Below are 23,699 nucleotides of genomic sequence, written 5' to 3'. Positions count from 1 at the left end.
AGCACCTGAGAGGGGGGAGGGTCAGAGGGAGAAGCAGGCTTCCCACTGAGCAGGGAGCCCGATGCGGGACTCAATCCAGGGACTCCAGGATCATGACCTGAGCCGAAGGCAGTCGCTTAACCAACTGAGCCACCCAGGCGCCCAAGGACTATCACTTCTTAGTAAGAATTCCCATTTGTCCCTGCAACTGTGTTGCCTTGGGGAAGACCCCATAACTTCTCCGTGCCTTGTCAACTTGTGACTGCTTCATAGGGCCCTAGTCAGGCTCAAATACGATGACGTCTGTGAAAGCACTTTGTTCGATGCAAAGCAATAAACAAGCATAAGGTGGCATAGCTGTACTTAAACTTACTCTCAACTGTCCTTGAAGAACAGGCTATCCGCACACCCCGGGAAGTCATTCAAAGATAACAAGCATTTGTTCACATTACCTTATCTAATCCCCCGGAAATAACTTTTGAGGTAGATCCCTCACTTTGCAGAAAAGGAAACTGAGGCTCAGGGCTTGGAACCAGACAGTACTAATAAGTGATTATCAAGCCCAAATCCTGACTCCTGACAGGTGCTCTTCCCATTCACCACATCACCTCAAACTTGGGAGGCGTTCATGGCAGATTTCAAGGCACCCTCAGGATGGTTAACCTGATCCCTATGACATCAGTCCTATGAATGATACTTGCATAGGCCCCAGCATGCACCTGGGCAGCCTGACACACCTGTATCCAAGTCTGGTTTGTTCTCCCAGTTTCACTGAGCGGCCTCGCAGGTCACCCTCGCAGGTCACAGGTCAATGGAACCATCATTCTCAACAGATCTGAATTTTTGCTTCTGTCCCTTTTTGACCAGACCCTAGGGATGTGAGTGGACTATCCATGGCCCCTGAGCTTACAGAGGAAGAAGAAGGCGAAGCAAACTCATGGTAAATCTTCCTGGAAAGTCAGCCTTTCGAAATGGAAGGCGCAAATAATAATACCAGCAGCTAAGAGCCTTCCCTGGATTCTGTCCTCTATGCCTCTCGAGGAATCTATGCGGTAGACCTATTTTCAATTCCATTTTGCAGATGAGGAGACTAAGGCTTAGGCAGATTACATACTGTATCACTGGTCGCACAGGTAATCAGGGGTGGAACCACAGGAGAAGTGTCTGACGAAGGACTGTGTGTGGTGCATCACTTTAGAAGGCAACATCAGTCCAGACGACACACAATCCTGTTCATAATGCATAATGGAGTATCTAACTTACTTGCTTTTCTCAGCTTCTCAAATATCCCACATACCTGCAATGCTTTTCCATCTCAGTTTATTCTAACACACACAGCGACGTTGATTATCTAACGAGAAAGATTGTAACTTTGAATCCTATAAACTAATGAATGACAAGATACAGTCATTAAAAATAAGTACCCGGGCGCCTGGGTGGCTCAGTTGGTTAAGCGACTGCCTTCGGCTCAGGTCATGATCCTGGAGTCCCGGGATCGAGTCCCGCATCGGGCTCCCTGCTCGGCGGGGAGTCTGCTTCTCCCTCTGACCCTCCCCCTTCTCATGTGCTCTCTCTCATTCTCTCTCTCTCTAATAAATAAATAAAATCTTTAAAAAAAAAAAAGTACCCAATGATATTTAATCCCTTTTTTCTTTTTTTTTTTAATGAATTAAGGATGTTCTGGAAGCGGGGGGGTGGAGGGACTCCAGTGAAGTACTTTATATTATTTAAATAAACTTTCTCTAGATCTCATCTCTACAGAACTATTGCACCACCACAAAATCCACCATGTGTGACAAAAACTCTGTGATGCCAAAATGAGGGAAAGGGTGGAGGGTAGGCATTCTTGGTCATTTCACAATGTTCGGGAGGCTCCAGAATGTGATACTTTTTCATCAGTATGTGTTGACTCTCTACCTTTTTAGGTGGGGAAATCCAAAGGCAACATTTCTTACTTGAAAATGCCTTTCATGGAAGGTTCTTCAGCAGCTTGTGGTTAATTTTGTTGCAATTTCTAACTCCTTGAAATCTGACTCATGGAACAGATCATCAAATTTTGTGAGTCCTCTGACACGTCGTTTTGTTAAAATTCTTCAGTAAAAAAACTCCCAAGCATCATAGCTAAAGGGATGAGCGGTTTATGCAAGGAACTCTGAGTTGCCTACAAGGCCTATAGGAGCCGGTGACTCTCCTTTCCCCAAGCCCACCTGCTTTCCCATCAAAAAGAAAAGGGCCCTCCAAAGGACAAAATTAACACTCTTGTTAGTGCATTTCAAAACGTTCTTGTGTTATTCTTAATGTAGATTTATATTTACAATAAATGAATACGTTTTTCAAAAAGACACATGCTTTCCAGCCTTGCATTTTGGAACCTCCTAAAGATCACTTACAAATCCCAGGAGGATTATACATTGAAAAAACAGGGATTTCAGATGCTGTCTAAATGTGGATTCATTTGTGCTCATGGTGTTCCAATTAAACCTCTGTTTACACCATAAATCCAGTTCTGCAGCTTTCCTGTAATATCCAAGGGCAGAACCCAAAAGTTTAAGACTGTCATAGTTTTCTCTTCTCCTGGTTGAGACTTGCCTTTCCTTTTGCTTTTCACGCTTCCCTGTAACCCTTCTTTATCATCTAATGTTTCATTTAAAAACCCACTTATTTCTAAGACTCGAAAAGCAGTTTACAGTAGGTTTGTGTCATAGAACCACCTCCTCAGCCCCACAAACATTTCTTTTCAAAAACTGAGTGAGTGACCAAAAGAGAAACCCATAACCATACGAGCTCCCCAGGGGACTAGCAGTAGCCTTTGCAAATGGTCTCAGCCCCTCTGGGGAGCAGGGCTTGGTAACTCTAGTCCTTGCTTCCCTGATCCTGACTCCTTTACCACTGGCTGTTTCACTGCAGACAAGTTCCTCTACCCTCTTCTGCTTTTCGATCTCAAATGATGGATTCACTTTCCTGTGTCCAGATGTTCAGCAGGACACAGTGGTACGGGACGCCAGTAAAGGAAAAAAAAAAAATCTGAATTTCCGCACAGAAAAGAACCTGACTCCCTACTTGAATTTGGCAGTGAAACCAGGTGCTTCCAGCCAGTCCCCGTATAAGCCCTGCAACAGCAAAGCACCTTGAGGAATCGGTGTCCCTTCTTAAATCTCAATGTGTGTCTCTGAGCACCCTTTCTCTGTGCCGGGGGTGATGGTTCTTCCACCGACAACACTCACCAGTGTTGAGTTCATACCTTTGCTTTTATAATTTTCCGTCCTCAGCTAAAAATATTTCTTTTTGAGTGAGATTCAACCAAAGCATAATCCCCCAGAGCAACAGATGCGGTGGTGGAATAGAGGCTCTTGCAAGAGGCCTCGGGGCAAGAAAGCTCTTCTGTTTATATTTCCAGCCTCACTGGAAGACAGCCCTGAGCACCTCGGAGTGGGGGGTGTGTGTGTGTGGGGGGGCTGTTCCCAGTGCGATGGCTTAATTTACACACAAACATTGACCGCCCTCCCTCCCCTGCCAATTACAGCTCCGTTGGGGGCTCTAATGGCAGCCCACATCTGGTAAAGGCAGAAAGAACTAGAGTCAGCTTTCTCCATCTCCCTTTGCCGACCTTGGGGATCTTGTCACCATTTACTCATCAGATGAAGTGATAACGAAACTATAGCCAGGGACATTATCCATGTACTTCTCTGGCAACTGCTGCTGTCTTCAATTTGAGAATAATGCTCCCCTGCTCCAGCCTGCAACTCCCCACCGGTGCACACATGAACCCCCCCCCACACGCACACACGCGCGCACATGCACACGCACGCCTAATAACAGTATCTCCTTTACTAGCTCTGTTTACTGACATATCGACTAGCTCTGTACAGTATGGGCTGTCTGGAGCTCTGCCTCAAGCCCCTTCTCTTTCAGGAACATTGCAGAGAGCTGTGCTTGCCCAGAGCCTTAGGGTTTGGTTTGTTTGGAATCGCATGAAGCCTCCTGCTTTAGCACAGAGCGACGTCAGGGCTGGGATTCAGCGGCCCGCCGTCCGTGGGCTCCCGGCTCTGCCACTGGAAAGCCGGCCTCGGGGGAAAAGCTCTTTCCCTGGTGAGGCCTCAGTTTCCTCGTTCGTAAGATGTGACTAGCACCGGCAGGGCAGGGTGGTTGCGAGGGTCAGAGGAAGTGAGAGTCAACAGAGGAGACAGGGAGCACTCTGGCTGCGTGACCCCACTCAGCCGCTCCCCTCCCTCGCCCTAGACCAGTCTCACTCAAGTAAAACTACAGACAGACCTTGGAACAGAACCTGGGGAAATCCACTTAAGCCTTGCAACCGCGCTTTCCCCATCTGTAAAATGGAGATGACACAGCGTCTCCCTCCGAGAGGCGGGAGGGTAACGGGGTGGTGAAGGCGAGAGCTTTGAGCACCGCGCCTGGCGCAGGCCAAGCACCCCAACGTGCTGGCCACTGTTACTTCCTCCTGGATCCCAAGTTGCCAGCTAAAGGGCTGTTTCTGGCAAATGTTTGTTCACCTTCCCAGCTACCTACTCATTCAGAGATTCCTCTGAACACTGAGCTCCCTTCCCGGCGGCCCGCCCCACCCCCACTCTGCTCAGCTCTGCTCTTCATCTCCAGATGAAGCAAAAATCTGGTAAATATTACACTTACAAGGTAACAGGTCTGGAATGCTTGGCATCTCAGGCGGAGTGCAATTGCTTCTTGGCACCCAGACACATATAGGCTACAGCCCAGGGCCAAACTACATTTGGCTGCTTTGTGCAATTCAAATAAAGATATTAAAAATCCTCCAAGTCTATAAACATTTGTACTGTTTGCTAATCAAAGGGGATCTCAGAACTTGGCATGCTGATGGCTCTTTTCTGTTTAGAATCTAAGGAGTGCTGCGTATATATGCGTACTACATAGGTTTCTAATCTATGTAAATGATTTATATGTTTTAGGCCAGGTGGACTCTCCTTGCAGAGTGGACTGCCTCTCCCCAAACAAACAGACCTAAGCAATTTTCATTCCGGAGTCTGTGTCTGTCTCGATGCTGCTTTTATGTCACCGGGACCGGTGACTGACCTGAGCTTCCAATGAAGGGGGGTGACAGCTATGGTGGGAATGTGTCCTGGCTCTACCTCTTAATAGCTATGGATCTTGGGCAAGCTATTTAATCTCTCTCTGTGCCTTGATTTCCTCATATGTGAAATAAAGACAATAGTAATACCTATCCATTATTGCCAGGATCAAATGAACCAATGTCTCTGAAGTGCTAAGAAAAGTCCCTGGAGCCTAAGAAGCACCACACCAGTATAAGTAATAAATATTATTGTTCTTATGGACCAAATACCAAGTGTAAATAAAAGACAATAGATGCACCTCCTTAGCAAAGGGTAACTTGTTCCTTTGGTAGAAGAAGCTAAATGCAATTGGACTTACTTAGGCCCACCTTTCTCCACGAACTCACAGCAAGGAGAGAGGAACTTGGTGAAATTAGATTATCTCGCAGCCAGTGATTTAAATGTGGACTTCACCAACTCAGATGTCAGGACTGAACTTCTTTCGGTCGTAAGAACAGGAAAAAAATACCATTTTCAATTGGCTTCCTCTTATCTTCCAGAGAGCTAACTTCAGACCTTTTCAATGAAACCCCCTCCCATGGGCACCTGGGTGGCTCAGTTGGTTAAGCGACTGTCTTGAGTTCAGGTCACGATCCTGGAGTCCCGGGATCGAGTCCAGAATTGGGCTCCCTGCTCAGCAGGGAGTCTGCTTCTCCCTCTGACCCTCCCCCCTCTCATGTGTGCTCTCTATTTCTTTCTCATTCTCGCTCTCTCAAATAAATAAATAAATAAAAGCTTTAAAAAAAAAAGAAACCCCCTCCCAGACTGCCCCCTCCACCCCTCCCTGAGCATCCACAACTCTCGCTGTTCCCTTAGGTCCCTTCTGGGTCAGAAAAAGAAGGAAAAAGCACTACAACATACATAATGAATTAGAATTAAGGAGATGGTGGCTACCGGTGGGGGGACACGGAGGGGTGTTCATCTCAGGATTCCCTTTACAGAAGGTACAGGAAGAAGCCAGTCATAGCAGTGAGAGAGACAGAAAGAATTTTTATAAAGTAAGACCCTCTGGGGCCTCAGACTGCATCCTTTGGAGGCATCTACCTTGCATCCCTGAGGACCTGGGGCAGAATCTCTCCCTGGCCACGGCCACTCAGTGTACAAGACAGGACTGGGGGACTTCCCTGGGCGTTGGCACGGGCAAGCATTGCCACAAAGGGGCAGGCACCCAGCACCCGAATAGGACTTCTGTTCTCTGTACTTGAGAAGCGTAAGTCTCTCTCAATATAAAGTATATGAAGGGGAGGAGCCCTGAATTGAATGAATCACAGTGCTGATTTGGGGGTGGGGTTGGTGGGGAGGGATGTCCTTGTGGTTAACCACATTTTACTGGGGTTTTTATTGATTGCAGTTGTATTGAAAGAGACATGACTCAGACATACCGTATCCCCAAGCCACGTATAGCACTGGGTCCTAATGGAATTTCAGTGTAGGAGAATGTCACAAACTGTACTATGAAACGTGAAAAGCTTTGCTATCAACATAGACATCATTTGCTTCCATCCTTTAGCAGCTCAAGAATAGGCTGATTTTTCTATTTCCCTTTTCACTGGAAGGCTGTGGTCATTCACAGCTCAGGTACACACACTGTTCTGTGTACGTTATGGAGCTCTTCTCTTATACGGTGGTTTTGTTAACCAACCGCCTTGCCTTGGTGCTCCCACTGTCCCTTGCTTATAAATATCATTCGACAATTTTCAATGCTTTTCCTTTGTACAGTGTTGTTAGTTTACAAATTTGTCTCCACAAGTAGGCTGTAAGCTACTTGAAGGCAGGCATTATATAACCATAACAATAAAACAATTACAACCACAAAAGCAATATGACCTGTTTTGAGGGGCATAGCATCTATCCTGTACCCACCAGGATTATCCCATTTTGGTGGAAGATAAAAAACTGAGGCTTAAAGAGGAAACATGGCCAACCCCACAAATGGAACTAGAAATCGTGCCACCTCGACTCTACCCAGGTTGTGTGATCCCAGCACCTTTCTCTGGGCCGTCTGCACTGCTTCTTCCAGGCAGGGACCCCCCATCCCTACTTAGCTCATCTCTTATCCACTTGTGTGGTTCAGACACCACACCCCAGAGCCAATATATGCTCAGTAAATATTTACTGAATTAAACTGAATAAAATAAAAATTTCCACATCAGTATTTCCAGGGACAAGCCAGGCAGGGATTAAAGAGACAAAACAGGGGAGGCAGAGAGACCCACTTAGTTGCAGTAATAGTTACTAACACACGTAGTCCTTTTTAGGCCAGTTCTCAGAGTTTCAAGCCCTTCAGAGAAGACCAAGAATGTCATTCTGCCTTACACTCTTCCATCGATTTTTAAACAATATCTCCAGTATTATTTCCTCTTACAAAAATCGGTAGCACTTTTTAAATGTTTTCCTACACTTTAAAAAAAAAAACGTCACTTGCTTTTCTCAATGTATGGAAATTTGATATTAAAAACATGGGCCAGAATTTCTGGTTTCCCTGTAATTCTCTGTATACAAAAGCTAGAAAGTTAAAGACTTCACCGATCACCCTGAAATGAATGAATGGATGGATGGATGATGGTTTATTTAGCCCCTACCATGTGCCAAGCATTTGTATGTACTAATTTCTTTTTTGGAAAGGACTATTAAGCAGGAGATTTTTTTTTTTTTAATTAGTTCTCATTTTTGTTTTAAAGATTTTATTTATTTACTTGACAGAGAGCGATAGAGTGCAAGCATGAGAGGGGGCGAGGGGAGGGGCAGAGGGAGAGCGAGAAGCACTCCCCGCTGAGCAAGGAGGTGGGGCTCCAATTTTAGTATATGTGCTGCCAAAGTGAGCACAAGGAGGTGGGGCTCCATCCCAGGACCCTGAGATCTGTGGCCTGAGCAGAAGGCAGATAGTTAACCAACTGAGCCACCCGGGTGCCCCTAATTAGTTCTCAACTTAGAGTCAAGAAAGATGAGGTTCAGGGAAGGTAGCTGACTTGCCCCGTGTTATAGTCAGGATTTTATCCTGGGCTCCTTTAGGCAAAGCCTGTATTTTCTTTCTATTATATCACAGACTGAGTGTCACACTCCAGAGTCATCTTTGGCTCATGCGTGAGTCACTTTCTTGGCTTATCAACAGTAGGTTAGGATCAAAAAACCAAAGGCTGACATCTTCACAACTTTAAAGGAAGGGACCACCGTCTGTTATAACAAAGCAAAAGAAACAGAGAGGCCCATTATATGAACCCGTCTGTCTAGACAGATGACTAAACAGGGGTCCCTCCAGGGTTAGACTTGAATTTCCTCCGTTCAGCCTGTTGGATATTTAGCAATAAAAGAAAAAAAAAAGGAAGAAAGAACGCAAAAAAAAAAAAAAAACCTGCTTAAAGGCTTTAGCGCTGATGCAACCCTCCTACACTACCCTGAGAGTAGTTTCAAAGTCGTTCCAGTGCAGCCTGCATGTGTTAAAGTCTCAAGCAGAAATCAGATTGAGACAAGAAGAGCCCTAAAATACTTGTGCAGTCTGGCTGAAGACCTAAGAACACACGCCTAACTGTCCCCTTCTAACTGCAGAACTCACAGACGGAACAGGGAGCAATCCAGGTGTCCCTGCAGGACTCTCCGTGGCCAGACTGCATCAAAGTGGAACTTCTCTTTCCCACGGGCTGGCAAGTAGCTTCCCTTCCTGCTCCTCATGTGCCCGGGGGACTCTGCACTTTTTCTAACTTATAATATGAAAAATGCTACTTTGAGCAAAGAAAAAGTCAGGATCCTTTCATCAAGGCTAAGAGAGATAAGCAGAGGCTGGTGACGTGGGGTTTTTTGAAAGCCTATTAATATTGCTATGTTTTGTGTACAGAAAGGTCTCCCAGGTAGGCAATTAGGAGTTGGCGAACAGACAAGGTGGCCCCAGGCAGAAACTGGGAGCTTACCAATTAACTAAGACCTTTCTCAGTTCCCAAGAAATCCTTAGCAACATGCAAGGCACTATTTCGATCATGGCCCATATTTGCAAAATTCATTCACTCCCTCACTTAACAAATATTTACCGGGTGCCTCGATCTGCAACATTCTTTCATATATATGGGGATAGACAGGACTGCCAGGAACGGGCGGGTGGAATTTTTAGGGCCTTAGCCTGGGACCATTCTGGACTTTTAACAGGCATTAAAGGATTAATGCAGTAGTTGGAGTAAGTACTCAGATTTACCAGCCTGCAGAAAAACAAACAACAAACAACAAAAAGGTTGTTCCTATCCAGGGAACAAAATGAGAAACACCCGGATTTTGTATTACACGCTCCAGTGATTACAGTCTGAACAAGAGAATAAACTGCAAGGAGGCACCACGCTTCGTGTCAGTTCACATAAGAAGAAACCATTTCTATTCCTCAAATGGGGAATACAGAACACAGACGAGCTAAACTCAGAAGTCGCCGCCTCATTCCCACATCCACGTGCAAGCCCTTGGGTTCTGCTGCCTGCCTTGAACTTTCCTAGGTTTTGGGAAGCGAAATACTCTATTTAAGGGAAAAAAAAGAAAGACATCCAAACATATCAATTTCTCTTTTTTCATAATAGAATGATTTCCTAATAATACACATACATATTATTCTCAGTGATTTCTCCTTTTCTGATATCTCATCCCTTCATCCAAAATTTCATATTTAAGTTTATCGTCTTAGGGGTCCAACTGGTAGGATGAGCTCTGAAGTCAGATAGACTTCAAGTTCAAGTTCTGGCTCTGCTACTTATGAGCTACATGACCATGGGGAAATTACATGATGTCTGTAAGCCTCGGTTTCCTTATCTATGAAACCGTGATTAATAATTACATTTATCTTATAAGATTAATATAGGGATTAACACAGTGTCTAATGTAACTATTCAATAACTGACAGCTAGCGTTATCTGTATTTTTAAATTTATTATTACTGAAGACAGAATCCACCCTCTCTCTCTCCCAACATCCCCACTCAAATATATACCTTTTCTTCATACAGAAGTTTGCCCATATTATAACAAAGATAGCTGGACAGAAAATCACAGTTTTAACAAAAGCTATGGAAACCCCCAAAACAGAGCTTCTCAACTCGTGCCGAACATTAGAATCACCTAGGGCTTTTTTGAAAACCAAAGATGCCGCCCTGCCCCCCCACCGCCCCCTACCAACTAAGTCGAAATTCTGTAGGTGGCCCCCAGCACATTAAGTGCCCCCCCAAGGCGGCTCGACGCACGGTGAGGTTGAGAATCCCGGCACTAGATGGGGCGCCTGGGTGGCTCAGTTGGTTAAGCGACTGCCTTCGGCTCAGGTCATGATCCTGGAGTCGCGGGATCGGGTCCCGCATCGGGCTCCCTGCTCGGCGGGGAGTCTGCTTCTCCCTCTGACCCTCCTCCCTCTCGTGCTCTCTGTCTCTCATTCTCTCTCTCTCAAATAAATAAATAAAATCTTTAAAAAAAAAAAAAAAAAAAAGAATCCCGGCACTAGAGCCTATGGACCATGTCGCGGGTGGTCCCCTGCTTCCAATAAGGGGTCTGAGCACTGCAGTATCTGCAGCCCAAGTCCAAGTCCCTGCCGTCACGCCAGTGTACCTGGAGGTAAGCTATTCTTGGTGCTTCCCCTGATTCGCTTCTGAAAAGTCTCTCTCCCTAACACTTACACTCAAGTCAACAAGTCCTGAAGCCTCCGTGGCCGCAGTCCCACGGGGAGCTGCCCTCCTGCTCTCTTGAATGTGGGCAGTGGACGAGGTAAGTAGCAGCCTTGGGAAAACAAGCAACACAGACCAGGAAGACAGAGAGGCCAGCAGTGCTGCTGCACGAACAGAGTCAGCTCCACTTCAGAGCAAAGGTCCGATCCAACTGCATATTAGAAAAACGTGGTCTGACCATTTAGATTTCAGAGGATCCAAAACCAATTTTGACTCCAGTCGGTGGACAAAGTTCACATTCAGCAAAACAGCTCCAGCAGTTGCATCATGCACACAGCAGGGCGATTCAGAAACACAGATGTCCGGCCATGTGCAAAACAATGCTTTCATTTTTGCTGCTCTTTCCCACCACTGACCCCAAGGGCAGGATGGAAAAGCTCAGCATCGGCAGCTACGAAGGATACTAAGGAGAGGCCGTGGAAATGACTAGGAGCTTGCGAGCCTAAGCCACCGAGCCCAGTCAGGAGCCATGGGCACGGATGGGTGGCCGTCACTTTGCTGACAGTCCCACTGGAGATGCCCCATGCCAGCAGGGTTTCTCTCCATTTGCTCAACTGAACACAGCAGGAAGGAGCATGAGTCTATGCAGCCTACGGGGTAGGTCGTTGTCAGGAGACCAAGGTTCAGGTTAGACAGGATTCTAGGGAACCACGTGGCACGTGATGTTTCGATTGTTAAACTGGCATCGAACTCACACAAGAGAGAGAAGAAATGGGAAATTCATGCTCCCTCCAGCAAACGGTGAAGCATCTGCAGACTTCTACTCTCCTGGAACTTAGCCTTCCTGGGGACAACATCTATCAGATAGGGCTGGGCATGTCAGGACTGTGGGGACCATCTGAGACCCTACTAAGGCTAAGGGATGTCACTACATGTCTGGGGGGGTAAGCCTGAGTTTCAGAGTGTCCCTGACATACATAAATTTCACATAACACATCAGGACTTCCTTCAGAAACCCCATACTACCAACTGTGCTATTTACACCAGATACATTTGTCTCTGTCGGAGGAACCAGTCAAATATAAAAATGGAGAACGACATTTATGTCTGTTATAAAGTCAACCTACTAATTATTTAGTAAATATCCATTATAAAGCTCCCCATAATTCCATAGACAAAGAAACAGAGTGGATCCAAGCATGTCAAACACACAATATAGAAAGTTTTTAACATGAATGAAATCTTTCTCCCTTCCCCAACTCCACCACCTACACTGTGGTAAACTGTATCATCTGTTCAAAATGTCTGTCCCTCTCTCCCGGGCCCATTGCCACCTGAACCCCCACCTTTGCTCTCCCTTCTTGTCCTATTGAAACCAGGTGTGGCCAATGGAATGTGGGCAGGAAAAACTGTCCCATCTCATGGTCTGGCCATGAGATCCGCATGCCCGGGCTAGAGGCTGCTCCTTTACCTGGGTCCCAGAATGAGGATGACATGGAACAAAGCCACGGCCAACCCACAAACCCATATGATATGAGTGAGAGATTAATTTTGTGGCATGCCATCGAGAGGAAGAAAAAAGCTCTAGATAGTGACCTTGAGCTTGTAAAATAATGCCATATTCCACAGAGTCCCATTACACCACAGCACTGCACAGAATAATGGATTTTACATGCAACAGACAAATTATGTCTTCTGAATGTATCAACTCTGAATAACAAATACTCTATATAAAGATCTTACCCTCCAACCTCAGTATTTTAGAGTGGGTCTCCTGAAGGAACACATCAATTTTTTCAAAGACCACACCAAGTGCTTCTGCGGTTTCATGATTCATCAAGATGGTAGTCATGCAAGCTCGGAGAGGAAGGAAACAACGCGAAGGACAAATCTTTCCTTTCAGAAAGCGTAAGCAGCTTCCTCTGGCTGCTTGAGGGCTGCCCAACTGCAATTGCAAAGGTTGTTTTTCAAGCAGCACATATCACCTCCCCCAGGAAGGCCTCCTTCACCTCTCCGGGACAAGTACAGCAATTCTTCCAACCTGTCAGGACTCTTATTTAGAATCAACCACACGGTATTGGCTTTTTTGGTTTTGGTTGGTTGGTTTGGTCTGCCTGACTTCCTCGCTCAGCTGCAGGCTCCCTGAAGACAGGGTCTGCACTATATTCCTCCATCTATCAAGTGACCTAGCATGACACCTGGCACACAGTAGACTCGATAGATATTTCTTGTACAGATGAAGGAAGGACTAAAATCCACATTCCAGTCTTCCTGTTCAAAACTTAAAAGTTAGAAAGCAAACTCGGGTCCAACGGAAATGCTTCTTGACGAATAAGAGACATAGTTTTACAAATTCCCTGGCTTCTGACCTCATTTCAAAGCTTAGGCAAAGGCACTAGGCACATCTGGACAGATCCAAATACTCTTTGAAGCCTGACTTTCTAGTTTCCACCGGGAAAGGTAGTCTGTCATTCTCCTAGGCCAACACATGGCCACCAATGAGCTTAGGGGCACGTGTCCCTGCCCACCAAGTCACAGATGCTGTGAGGAGGCCTTACAGCAAGCACACCTGTCACACAAAACACAGATAGCTCCTTTCTAGAAAGGAAAGGGGGCGAGTTGACAATAACTCAGGAATATTAATTTTAAAAAATTTCCGAAACCATATTCTACATACAGAACCCACTGAAGCTTTCCTATCAAATTACTACCAAGAAAGAACTCAGCACTATTGGAAATTCTTGATAGAGTGAAGTTTCACCTGGAAAGGCAGCTGCAAAACGCATTACAAAGACCTCCTCACTGGACTTCACGCTCCACCGTTAGTCACCCTGTGTACTATTCTCACCTTAACAGCTACCAGAACAACCTTGACTAAACCCACCCTTCTCCCTATTTTATTCAGGGGAAAAGCCACAGACTTTATTATGTTGGCCCACAAGGTGCTACCTGACGCGTCCGACGTGATCTCTCTCTAATCTCAGCTCCTAGGACATTTCTGATAATCCTTGAACATGTCAGGAGCAGTACCAGCTGTACCCTGGGCCAAAAATGTTCTTTTCCAGAGAGCCCCAGGCTCCTCTATGACCTCCTTCAAGCCTCTGCTTTGATGCCACTCTCTTCCTGCGCCCTCCCATGCCCCACTTCTTTGAAATTGCAACTCACCTCTCCATCCCCAACCCTGCTCTATGTTTTCCCCTCTAATATTTTCAACTTCTGCCATCCTTATTTAATTTTTTAAATGAATGATTTATCTTCCCCCGACGCATGGACCTCTCTGAGGACCAAGTGTTTTGCTGTTTTATTCACTGATGGAATCACTGGTGCCTAGACAACCAGTAAATACCGCTGAATGAACTAACGTATCCTAAGAACAACCTGTTTTTACCTGCGTCCTCCCACAATCTCTGCATGCATTTGACATTTATCTTAAAGCTGTACCTATATTTGTAGTTAATGTAGAGATCTTGTCATTAAAGGCTTTTTGGAAAGTAGAATTGACACTACCCATCCTTCTTTTCATACTTCAATAGCCAAGTGGGATGGTTAGTGATACAGACCACGAAGAACTGGATATTTCTCTAAATAGTCTGACAGCCCCAAAATCCTACAGTAGATATAGACTATCCATACTGTGGGGCTGGATTCAAAATACTCATGGTTCCAAAATAACCAAAATAACATCAGAATAGCAGGTGGCACAGGATTGCACAAATGCCAAGTAATTTATCCTTAACTTTTCTTTTTAAAAGCTGATCAGATTTGCACCTGCTCTAATATATCTGGTTGAGAAAAACCTCACTTGGAAGCAGAAAACTGCTGTTACTCAAAGCTGAGTCTGGCTGAGAGAGTAGAGTTTACATTCCATTGTCGGCCATATCCTTACCCCGTGGAATGTCTGAGAACAGCATTCAGGCCACGAAGAGGTCGGCAGTACTTCGACCAAACACAACCTCAGGGAATTAAAACCTTATACATCGACTTATACATTATATGTGTCACTCACACATCATACATTAGGTTTCAAAATCCCCTTCCCACTCACAGTGGCCCAGCTCAAGGCACCTGGGTGGAAGAATCCACTCCTAGGCATAATTTCCAAACTAGGCCTCCATTACCCCATGTGACTAATTCGTTGGCTTACACACTCACTGCCCCCTCTGTGGTGAACAGAGAGCAGGGTAGATGTGTGATCCTGCAGACAACAGGTCTACCTAGGGAAAGCATGGGCCAAGACTCTGTTGTGCTGTGGGTGAAGGGTCCCACCCTCGCAGAACCAGCTGATCACACAGAGGCCCTGCTTCATCTGAATCCTTCCATGCTGGAGGACTGTGGGTAAACAGACCTGCATCATCACAGCATCCACTGCCTTGAGCGGCCGCAGACTCCAGTAAGGTCAGAGTAACCATGTGGAGCCCGCTTACAGGTACATAAGCATCAGCTCCACCCACCCCGGCCATTCGGACTCTGCAGCTCTGGGCCAGGGCCGGGGAATCTGCTCTTTAGGACACCTCGGGAGACGCACATGCAGGCCACGCTTGGAGCAACAACGTCTTGCAACCTCCACAGAGCTCCTTCAAAGCCTCTCACTCAGTAAAGATGTAAAAAAAGACAAAACCCAAACCCCAGAACCGCCTGAATTTGCCTTCACAACTTTTAATCCATGTACTCACAGAGAGACTGTCTCAGTTGCTGATCTAGATTCTTAGGTCTCAGTAGGAAAAGCTTCAGGCAGGCTAACGTTATCTTAACCAAGAATGTGGGGGCTAATGAATTGAAAAAGAGAAAAATGATTCAGCAGCCACATGGGCTGTGCGGAGCAAGGACCATTTCGTCCTCCAGGGGATTTCAGTGAAATCATGGGTGTCAGAACACAGAGTTATCAACTACACCCAGGTTAGAGAGTGAGAACAGCGAGAGGCGCCATGGGCCCTGGGCTCCCTCCAGCCGCTCCCAACATCTCCTTGGAATGGAGAGGCAGTTCACACAAGGTGACAGGGATGGCCCTCGAGCTGCTTGGCACAGGCCGGCCTCCACTTAACGAGTGCTCAGAATCACACTCAGCATGGAGAAATTCACCCTGACCCTGGACACTTGCCCCCTGGCATCCACTCACTTACATTTTTACTCAATTACTATTTCTAAGAACAGAGACAAAAAAAAAAAAAAAATGCAGAGCCCCACTGCTCAGCAGTCTTCCGTGGAAGGTCTGAAAGGGGTCCGGAGGGTCTTCCCACGGGCCTGGAGGCTGGGTGGGGTGGAGGAGCCCCGTGCTGTCCGGGAATCTCCGTGGATCTTGTACCCTCTCTCCCTTCCACACCCTCGGAGTCACTCCTGATTTTCCCAGACTCACTAAGGAGCAGGGTGGGTTTCCAGTGTGTTTTCACCAAAGAAAGAAGGAGGCTTGCAGCAATGAAATGACCGAAAATAACCCCAAGCGAGGAGTGTCTGAGAGGAAAAACCACACAGAGAACCAGGGTAGCCCTCTCAACTTGTTTACTATGGGAAGAAAAGATGAAAAGGAAATTAATCCAAAGTAGTCACTGAGACAATTATAAAAATTAATGGGGTGGGATTGCCAAGGGAAGGCAAGAGGAAGGCCAGAAAATCTGGGGGCTCTGTGGTCTGGTGGCGGGCGTCGAGGCCAGACCTGAATTTGGATTCCGGCTCTGCCCCCTCCCTTCTTCCCCCCCCCCCATCCGCAAGTGTGCTATGACCAAAGACAAGGTATTTTCCTCTCCAAGCCACAGTTTCCTGACACGTGGGGATGGTCATCCCAGCCGTCCCCAACCCACCAACATGGGGAGGATCGGGACACTGTGTCTCTAAGTGCCAGGGACATAGGAGGGATTCAACAAATGTTTTCCTTCTCTTATTCCCTTCCCTTTTCTTTTCCAAAAAGCTAGTGGGAAAAACATCAGACAATTAAATCCTTGGTTTAGATAGTGAAATAAAATACAAATGTAGAGGTTGAAAACAAAATATAATCTGTCTCACAAAAGGGGAATTTAAAAGCACGGATTAAACCTTTTACTCTTTATTCACATGGCAGCTTCTAGCCACTTTCATACATGAAAATAAATGTATATTCTCAATAGAATCAGTTCTTTTTTGAGGAAACCCAGCTTAAACCACTGTAAATAAACTACTTCAATCCTTCAGTCCTTGATTCCTAAGAAGCAAGGTTAGGCATGGTAAATTGCAGAGTACACTATACCAGTGAACCAGATATCTTCTAAGGTAATAAAAACATTTCTTTTGTCCGTATCTGGGACCTCTGCCCACACTTAGCATCAGTATAATGCAAACCTTCTTGGGGTCTCAAAAATGTGAGTGAACCAATGCCAGGATTGTGAGTCTATTTCATTTTTTCCTGAACATGGATCAGGGACAACTGGGCCCCTGTGTTCTTAAATATCAGGATCACCTGAGTCCTATTCTTTGCTGTGATCTCACTGCTTAGCATACAGTAGGCTCTCAACAAAAGCTGACTGAATTGATTAGTGTTCTAAACCAGAAAGCACTGAGACTTCAGTGCTCCTCAGCCTGACATGCAGCGCTAGCTCCAAAGGGTTTGCACTTGTGCTGAGGGTCAGGGCTCAGTGGCAAGCTCCCAGGGCCAGTCAGCCAAGACTTGACCCATGACAATCCATTCTCATGCCACCCAGGAATGACAATAGGAAGGTCACAAATAATGGCAACTCTCCCACAGGCCTCCCTCCAGAACTTCAAAGGAAAGAAAAGCTCCTTCGTCCCCTTCAGGTCAGTACAAGAAACATTAACTGAGCGACTACTGTATGCCAGGCATAAGAACATAGATATAAAAAAAGACACCCAAAAAGGACCCCTGATATTCTGGCCATACGGCTCAACCCTCCAGAGAGCATCATCCATGGGGGTCAGCAGATCCGTATTTCAGACCACTGTGTCACCCCTAGAGCACAGATCTCATGTACCCACAACCCATTCTTGCACATACGGCCATCAAATCATCATTTACGGACTAAAAATTTGGGGCACCTTTGTGACTGTTCAGCTACAAGGCTGCATGCCAGAATTCTCTTTGGCCTCTGACAAGTTCCCCCACAGGAGACAGACACTAAAGATGGACTTGATATCACTATGTCAAATGAGGTATAAAGCAGACAAGTGTACTCACCAAGGTACCCACAGAGCACCTGGGACTGTCTGGAGCACAAGCTGCCCACTGAGCCAGAGGGTGTTGTAACAACTGGGCAGACAGCTAGGAGTTTTAAAAAGCACAGTCATTAGCTATTTTACTGAGGCGATGCCTTGCACAGAGCTATACAAAGATTCAAAGTCGAAGAGGGCTCTTTGAATGTACTTATTCCCCCACACATATAAGGTCCCCACTACTCGGGGACCAAGGCTCTAGAAGGGATTCTGGATTCTGTTCCCAGATCTATTGGCATCCCTTAACCACCAGTCAGGCTCCTGAATTCCGTTTTCCCTTTAACATGTTCTAGCGTCAAAATCACAATGTACAATTTATACATGGAAATGGTAAAATAAATACCGTGACTTATGTCAAAGATGAACAGGAAAGGCCTTGACCTCCTTTGACAAAAGACAGCTTACCCGTTCTGAATAAAAATCCATGTTTCATTTGGTTGGCCTAGATTTCAGTTTCCTTAAAACCCCCGTCATCATTTCTAACCCGCACGTGAAAACTCCTTGAGTAAGTCAAAAATACAAGTGTGTCTTGGTTTGGTGCTGCTCAGCTACAGTTTAAAAATCTAGGGCTGCTCGGGATGGATTAAACATTCTCTTCCATGATGGTTATTACATCGTGAAATTTTGAACTTTCATTTCTTTAAAGTAACAGCAACGACATCTTGTATACCACCCGCCATATTCTTATAAAAGAAAATGTACCAAAAAATACCCTCAATGGAAGAGAAAACACTGCTAAGTGTTCTATCTGGGGTCGAGTCAATGACAAATATAGGATTTTTGCGTAAGAAGACGTAGGTTGAAACCCCTGCCCTGTCACTGGTTTCCTGTGAATCTCTGAACAAGTGGCCGGATTCACCCAAGCTTCAGTTTCTATACATGAAGCATACATCATGCTACCCCTGAGGGTTTTAGAAGATCACAAAGAGAGGATATATTTAAGAGACTGGCAAATAAGAAGTGATCAAGGGATGTAATAATACCAGTTATATAACTTATTTGACAGATGAATCCCTGACTGGCTTCCAGGCCTGGGGTGAATATACTTCTTTCCTAGCTCCTTACATGGATTTAACATCCATGTCCCTGCCATTCGTCTAGGGCATGTCTTCCAGAAGGAGACCGTCACTCTGCAAACCGGACTTGAAAACTTCTTTTGACAAAAGACAAAAGGCCTTGTGGAATCCTCTCCCCATTTTTTTTTTGTCAGATTTGTACCTTTTATCTTTTGATTTGAAAATGGACAAGGAAGCCTTTTTCCATCCCCTGTAACTTACCGTCTCCAACATTCAGCCCACTAACAAGACCCCCGTGACATGCTTTCACGCTTCCGTGGGACATGCCTCCCGGTCAGAACTCTGTGTCACTGGGATTATGGGGCACTGGAGGGCCCGCAGAGGCATGGACGAGGAAGGTCCCCTCAGAGCTTTCTGCAACATGCTGCTTTCATGTTGCCACCATATGCTGTTACCAGTTGCCATCTGCTCACATATGTTCTCACCAAGAAGCAACCATGTTGTTTATTTTTAGAGGCTCTCCACAGCCTTAACCCGGAGCAAATTCCCTCAAAGAACCAGTCAGCAAAGACAGGAAGCTACACTGGGTATAAACTGTTTGTCACAAGATTAGCAAGTCAAACAAAATCTTCTCATTCATATCTGACCTCTAACAAGAGATGCTGAAAGTTATCTTAAATAAAAATCTCCAAGAATGTAACCAGGGAAAGGCAGAATATGCAGAGGAAGTCGCTTGGTTAGCAATATTTTTTCTTCCAACTATGGCCCTGTGCGGGTTCTTGGGGGGATTTCACTCCTTTTCCTGGGAAACAGCACCTTCTTCAGGCCAGTGGATGTTGTGGTACAGAGGAGGGACAGTTCTAGTAACAGAATCCAGATCCCTGAAATTGCTCCAGGTCACCCAGGTCAAAGGAAGTGTGGGTGGGACCAGGGAGAGGTTACTACTGTCCTTTGCAACTTCCAGCATGCAGTCCTCAAGTATGCCCCTTTGGTTTACTTTTACTATGCCATAAAGCTGCACTATTAAAATCCTTTCTTTCCTTTTTTGTTTTGTTTTGTTTGTTTGTTTTTAAGCAGGGTCAAAAAAGACAGGCCCTCTGGTGCTGACCCAGGGCCCCAGAAGTAGAGACCATGAATTGGGTGGAGTTATAAGTGATGCTACCAGTGATCCTTTAGGCCAAAGAAAGCAATCCTTAGTTTTTTCAAAAATCAATTTCAACAGTCTATAGGAGTCAAGTGGCATCGGGGTAGGAATACGCTTTTGTTGAGCCGTGAGGCTTTGGCAGATGTGAAATGCTTGATAAAATGTGAAAACTTACAAAAATCCAAGATAACTAGTTTTAGAGAAATAATCCTTTTTAGAAGTAATTGGGGGGGCGCCTGGGTGGCTCAGTTGGTTAAGCGACTGCCTTCAGCTCAGGTCATGATCCTGGAGTCCCGGGATCGAGTCCCGCATCGGGCTCCCTGCTCGGCGGGGGGTCTGCTTCATCCTCTGACCCTAACCCCTCTCATGTGCTCTCTCTCATTCTCTCTCTCTCAAAATAAATAAATAAAATCTTTAAAAAAAAAAAGAAGTAATTGGGCATTCACTAACTGATCATGGAGGACGACCACTCACATAAGTCATAAGATAGAAATGGTCCTGCAATTAAAATTTTGCCTGGGTAACTTACAAATGTCTAAAAGACTATAATATTAACTATAAAAGTTCATTTTGCCTGGGATTACCCATCTAAGAAATAAAGCAACAAAACAAAACAAAAATTTACAGTGTTTCCAGAGCGTCTTTCTGAACTCCTGCCTAAGAATCATCTGGCCTCCTCATCAAGGTGCAGGTTTCTGGGGCCCACCTGAAAACTACTGAATCATAACCTGGATAGAGGCTACAAGACGAAGATTTGGGAATCTGCATTTCCAGTGATATAGGGAATTCTTTTGCATGGTAAAATTTGAGAAATTTTGGTATAGGCTTTTGTTTGGTTATAGGCTACAGTTTCAAGAAGGTCTTTTATTAAGACGAAATCAGAGAGGGAGACAAACCATAAGAGACTCAGCTATAGGAAACAAACAGAGGGTAGCTGGAGGGGAGGTGGTGGGGGGGATGGGATAACAGGGTGATGGGCATGAAGGAGAGCACTTGATGGAATGAGCGCTGGGTGTTATACGCAACTGATGAATCACTGAACTCTACCTCTGAAACTAATAAGACACTATATGCTAATTAATCTAATTTAAATAAAATAAAATTTTTTTAAAAAGGCCTTTTACAAAATCTCACTTGACCTCGAGACTATCTAACCAGGTGGATCGTTCTGAGTAAGTAGGGGTTTGTGTAGTGTGAAAGTGTCTATAAGATAAAGACTTTCTCGCTGCACGATATCATAAACATAATTAAATGCCAAATGCTCCAGTAAACTCTGTCAGATTAGTCTCCTCCTCCAACCCTCCAAACCTTCCCTACAAACATTCCTCTCAGGATTGTAGCAGGTCCATCAGTGGGTACTATCATTTCCTCCTAACACAAACTCCAGTGAGTTTCTACTTTACTTAGAGAATTCCCAACAAATGTTACTGAGAAAGGGCAAGCTACTGATCCCAAATATATAATGACTCGGGGTCAGCTTGGCTCAGGACCCTCTTTCTAGAATCTGGGTACTAGTGCCAAAGAATTAATGAAATTAGACATGACTCTCTACACATAGTTTCATTGTTGATGGTGATATTTTGTGACAGTGGAATTCCTCTGAAATAGAGTTCTTTCCAAGACAAACTAGCACCAGTCACCTCATTCTATGGGGGAGAAAAAGCACCAGTTTAGTGGGTGAAAGAGCATCAGTTCAGGATTTAGTTCAGAGGTCTGACCAGTAACTTCCATTAACACACTTACCAAGCTAAAGCTTTCTACTATGAAGAGGTACAAATGAATGACTAAATTATTATTCAAATCAACATGATTTTTTAGCAGACGTATCTAAAGGTGAGCACAGATGCTTCAGAACCCAAGGAGCTGGACAAAATTCAGCTTTGGTTCTACTCAGCTACTTCCGGTTAAAGCCAGGAACTCCAGCCCGCTCCCACCTCTGTTCCTTTCTCATTAACATCCACAGCCCCAAATGCCCAGGTATGAGCTGGATGTGGAAACATTTCCCCTCAGAAAGCCCAAACAGACCTCAGAGGGGGGAGTTTCCTTACCAAAACACCTATCTTCTGGAAAAAAAAAAAAAAAATGTCCTTCGTCTGTGATTTTTTATTTCTCCTTCTAAAGTGGAATCTGACTAAGTCATCCACTCTTTTGGCTGCTTGGTCAGCCAGCAACTTACTTATAAGGGTTTATTATAAAGCAAGTAGCAACAACTTCAATGGTATTGTCATTAAGATATCAAAGCAGAAGTGAAAATGAGATTAAACCAATGGATAGGAAAATAAATGACCAAAGAAGAACCAAACCCCCAAATGGAAGGAATGACAAAGTCCCTGCTGCCTCTGGTATAGAGAGAATAATCACTGATGAATTTGGTCTAAAAAAGCATTGAATTGCCAATGCTGAGATGAATCCAAAACTTAAAAATTAAATATTTTCCTGAAAATTCCCATTTATGTTTGGACAACCATCAATATTTTCGTGCTCTCAAAAGACACGAAAAAAAATGTGCAGTGTTCTCTTCTAGATGGTGATTCTGTATAGATTTGCAAAGGTCACCAGACCTGCAGTCATTTCAGGGTCTTTCTCAAAACCAAACTTTGCATTCCTGTTCACAAGATGAAATAACAAGTAAGGACTCTTACAACAGCTTTAAGTTATGAATGAGCAGTTATTTGTGAACTAGCTTTGTCAAGACAGATGTGGTATTTTTCAGTGTGGTGTGGGTTAGATAGGAAAGCCAAATGAACAGAGCCAAGGTCTAACTCACATTTTTCTTTTTCTTTCAGGAGACTGGAAAGATGCTACAGGATTTCCTGAAACAAACAACATTTCCAAAAAAAGTAGTCGGAGTCTCAAATAGCGAGAACCCAGTGTGTCCGCTTCAGGAATAGCCTGCTTCCCAATCACCAACACGTAGGCAGCAAGGAGCGCCTGAAGGAAGAGCGGCACCCTCCCCGTGAAACACGGGGAACATGCCAGCAGACAGGCAAACAGCTGCCTGAGGAACTCAGAAACATATTTGGGCTATTTTCAGAAGGTTCGAGCTTCACAACCTCCAGAAAGCATTTTCCATTTGCCTTGAGTTCCTCAAATCCTTGTGGTTAAAGGACTATCTAAGCCCCACGTTTCCAACTTGTCAGGTGGTAACGTTTGGAAGGGCTCATTTGAGAGAATGAAGGGATGGTCCTGGCCCACAAATAACAGCTTTCTCAGCACCAGGAGGCTTCCCCTCCTTCTAACAGATGCTAAATCTGGTAAACTCAACTCCTCTTGGACAGCGATGTTTTCTCACACCAGTGAATGGCCTCACTCGGCTGCCCCAGGAAAGCTGGACGCTACCTCACACGGAGAACGCCTTGCACTGTTAACAACCACCCAGGGCCTGGTGCGGCCTCTCCTCTCTGCTATCACCTCCCACGTTTTCATTTCCTCCTCAAACCCTTTGCCACGACACTTGACCACGCTCTCCTCTTCCTGTCATCCATCTTCCTCTTTGAGACTTCTACTCCCTCATGTCATTTTGTTGCTAAGGCTTTTTTTTTTTTAAAAAAAAATGAATCACCTGACAGCGAAGAAACTGTTGTGGCCAGTGCTTGATTGTGGAAGTGAAATGAGGTCCACCACAGTCTAACTTTGGCTGCCTG

General features: G+C 45.2%; 1 protein-coding gene across 5 annotated transcripts in view; it reads right to left on the bottom strand.

The window, feature by feature from the left end:
- TGFB2 (transforming growth factor beta 2) overlaps window positions 1-23,699 on the bottom strand; it is an 82,166-nt gene that overhangs the window by 48,507 nt on the left and 9,960 nt on the right. For 4 of the 5 annotated variants that reach the window (XR_014146597.1, XM_081825179.1, XM_031033500.2 and 1 more), the window contains exon 2: window positions 17,861-17,944. The exons of the other annotated variant lie outside the window; for it this stretch is intronic. Coding sequence is in view for 3 of the 4 variants with exons in the window: in XM_081825179.1 (XP_081681305.1) it covers window positions 17,861-17,944 (84 nt within the window). In the remaining variant the exon portion in view is untranslated. The remainder of the gene's footprint in view (window positions 1-17,860; window positions 17,945-23,699) is intronic. 5 annotated transcript variants of the gene reach the window in all.

Source organism: Leptonychotes weddellii, chromosome 6, assembly GCF_054177405.1.
Source record: "Leptonychotes weddellii isolate Sample4059 chromosome 6, ASM5417740v2, whole genome shotgun sequence".
NCBI lineage: Eukaryota > Metazoa > Chordata > Mammalia > Carnivora > Phocidae > Leptonychotes > Leptonychotes weddellii.
The sequence above is the reverse complement of the archived record's forward strand: the minus strand, read 5'-3'. Positions and strand labels throughout refer to the sequence as shown.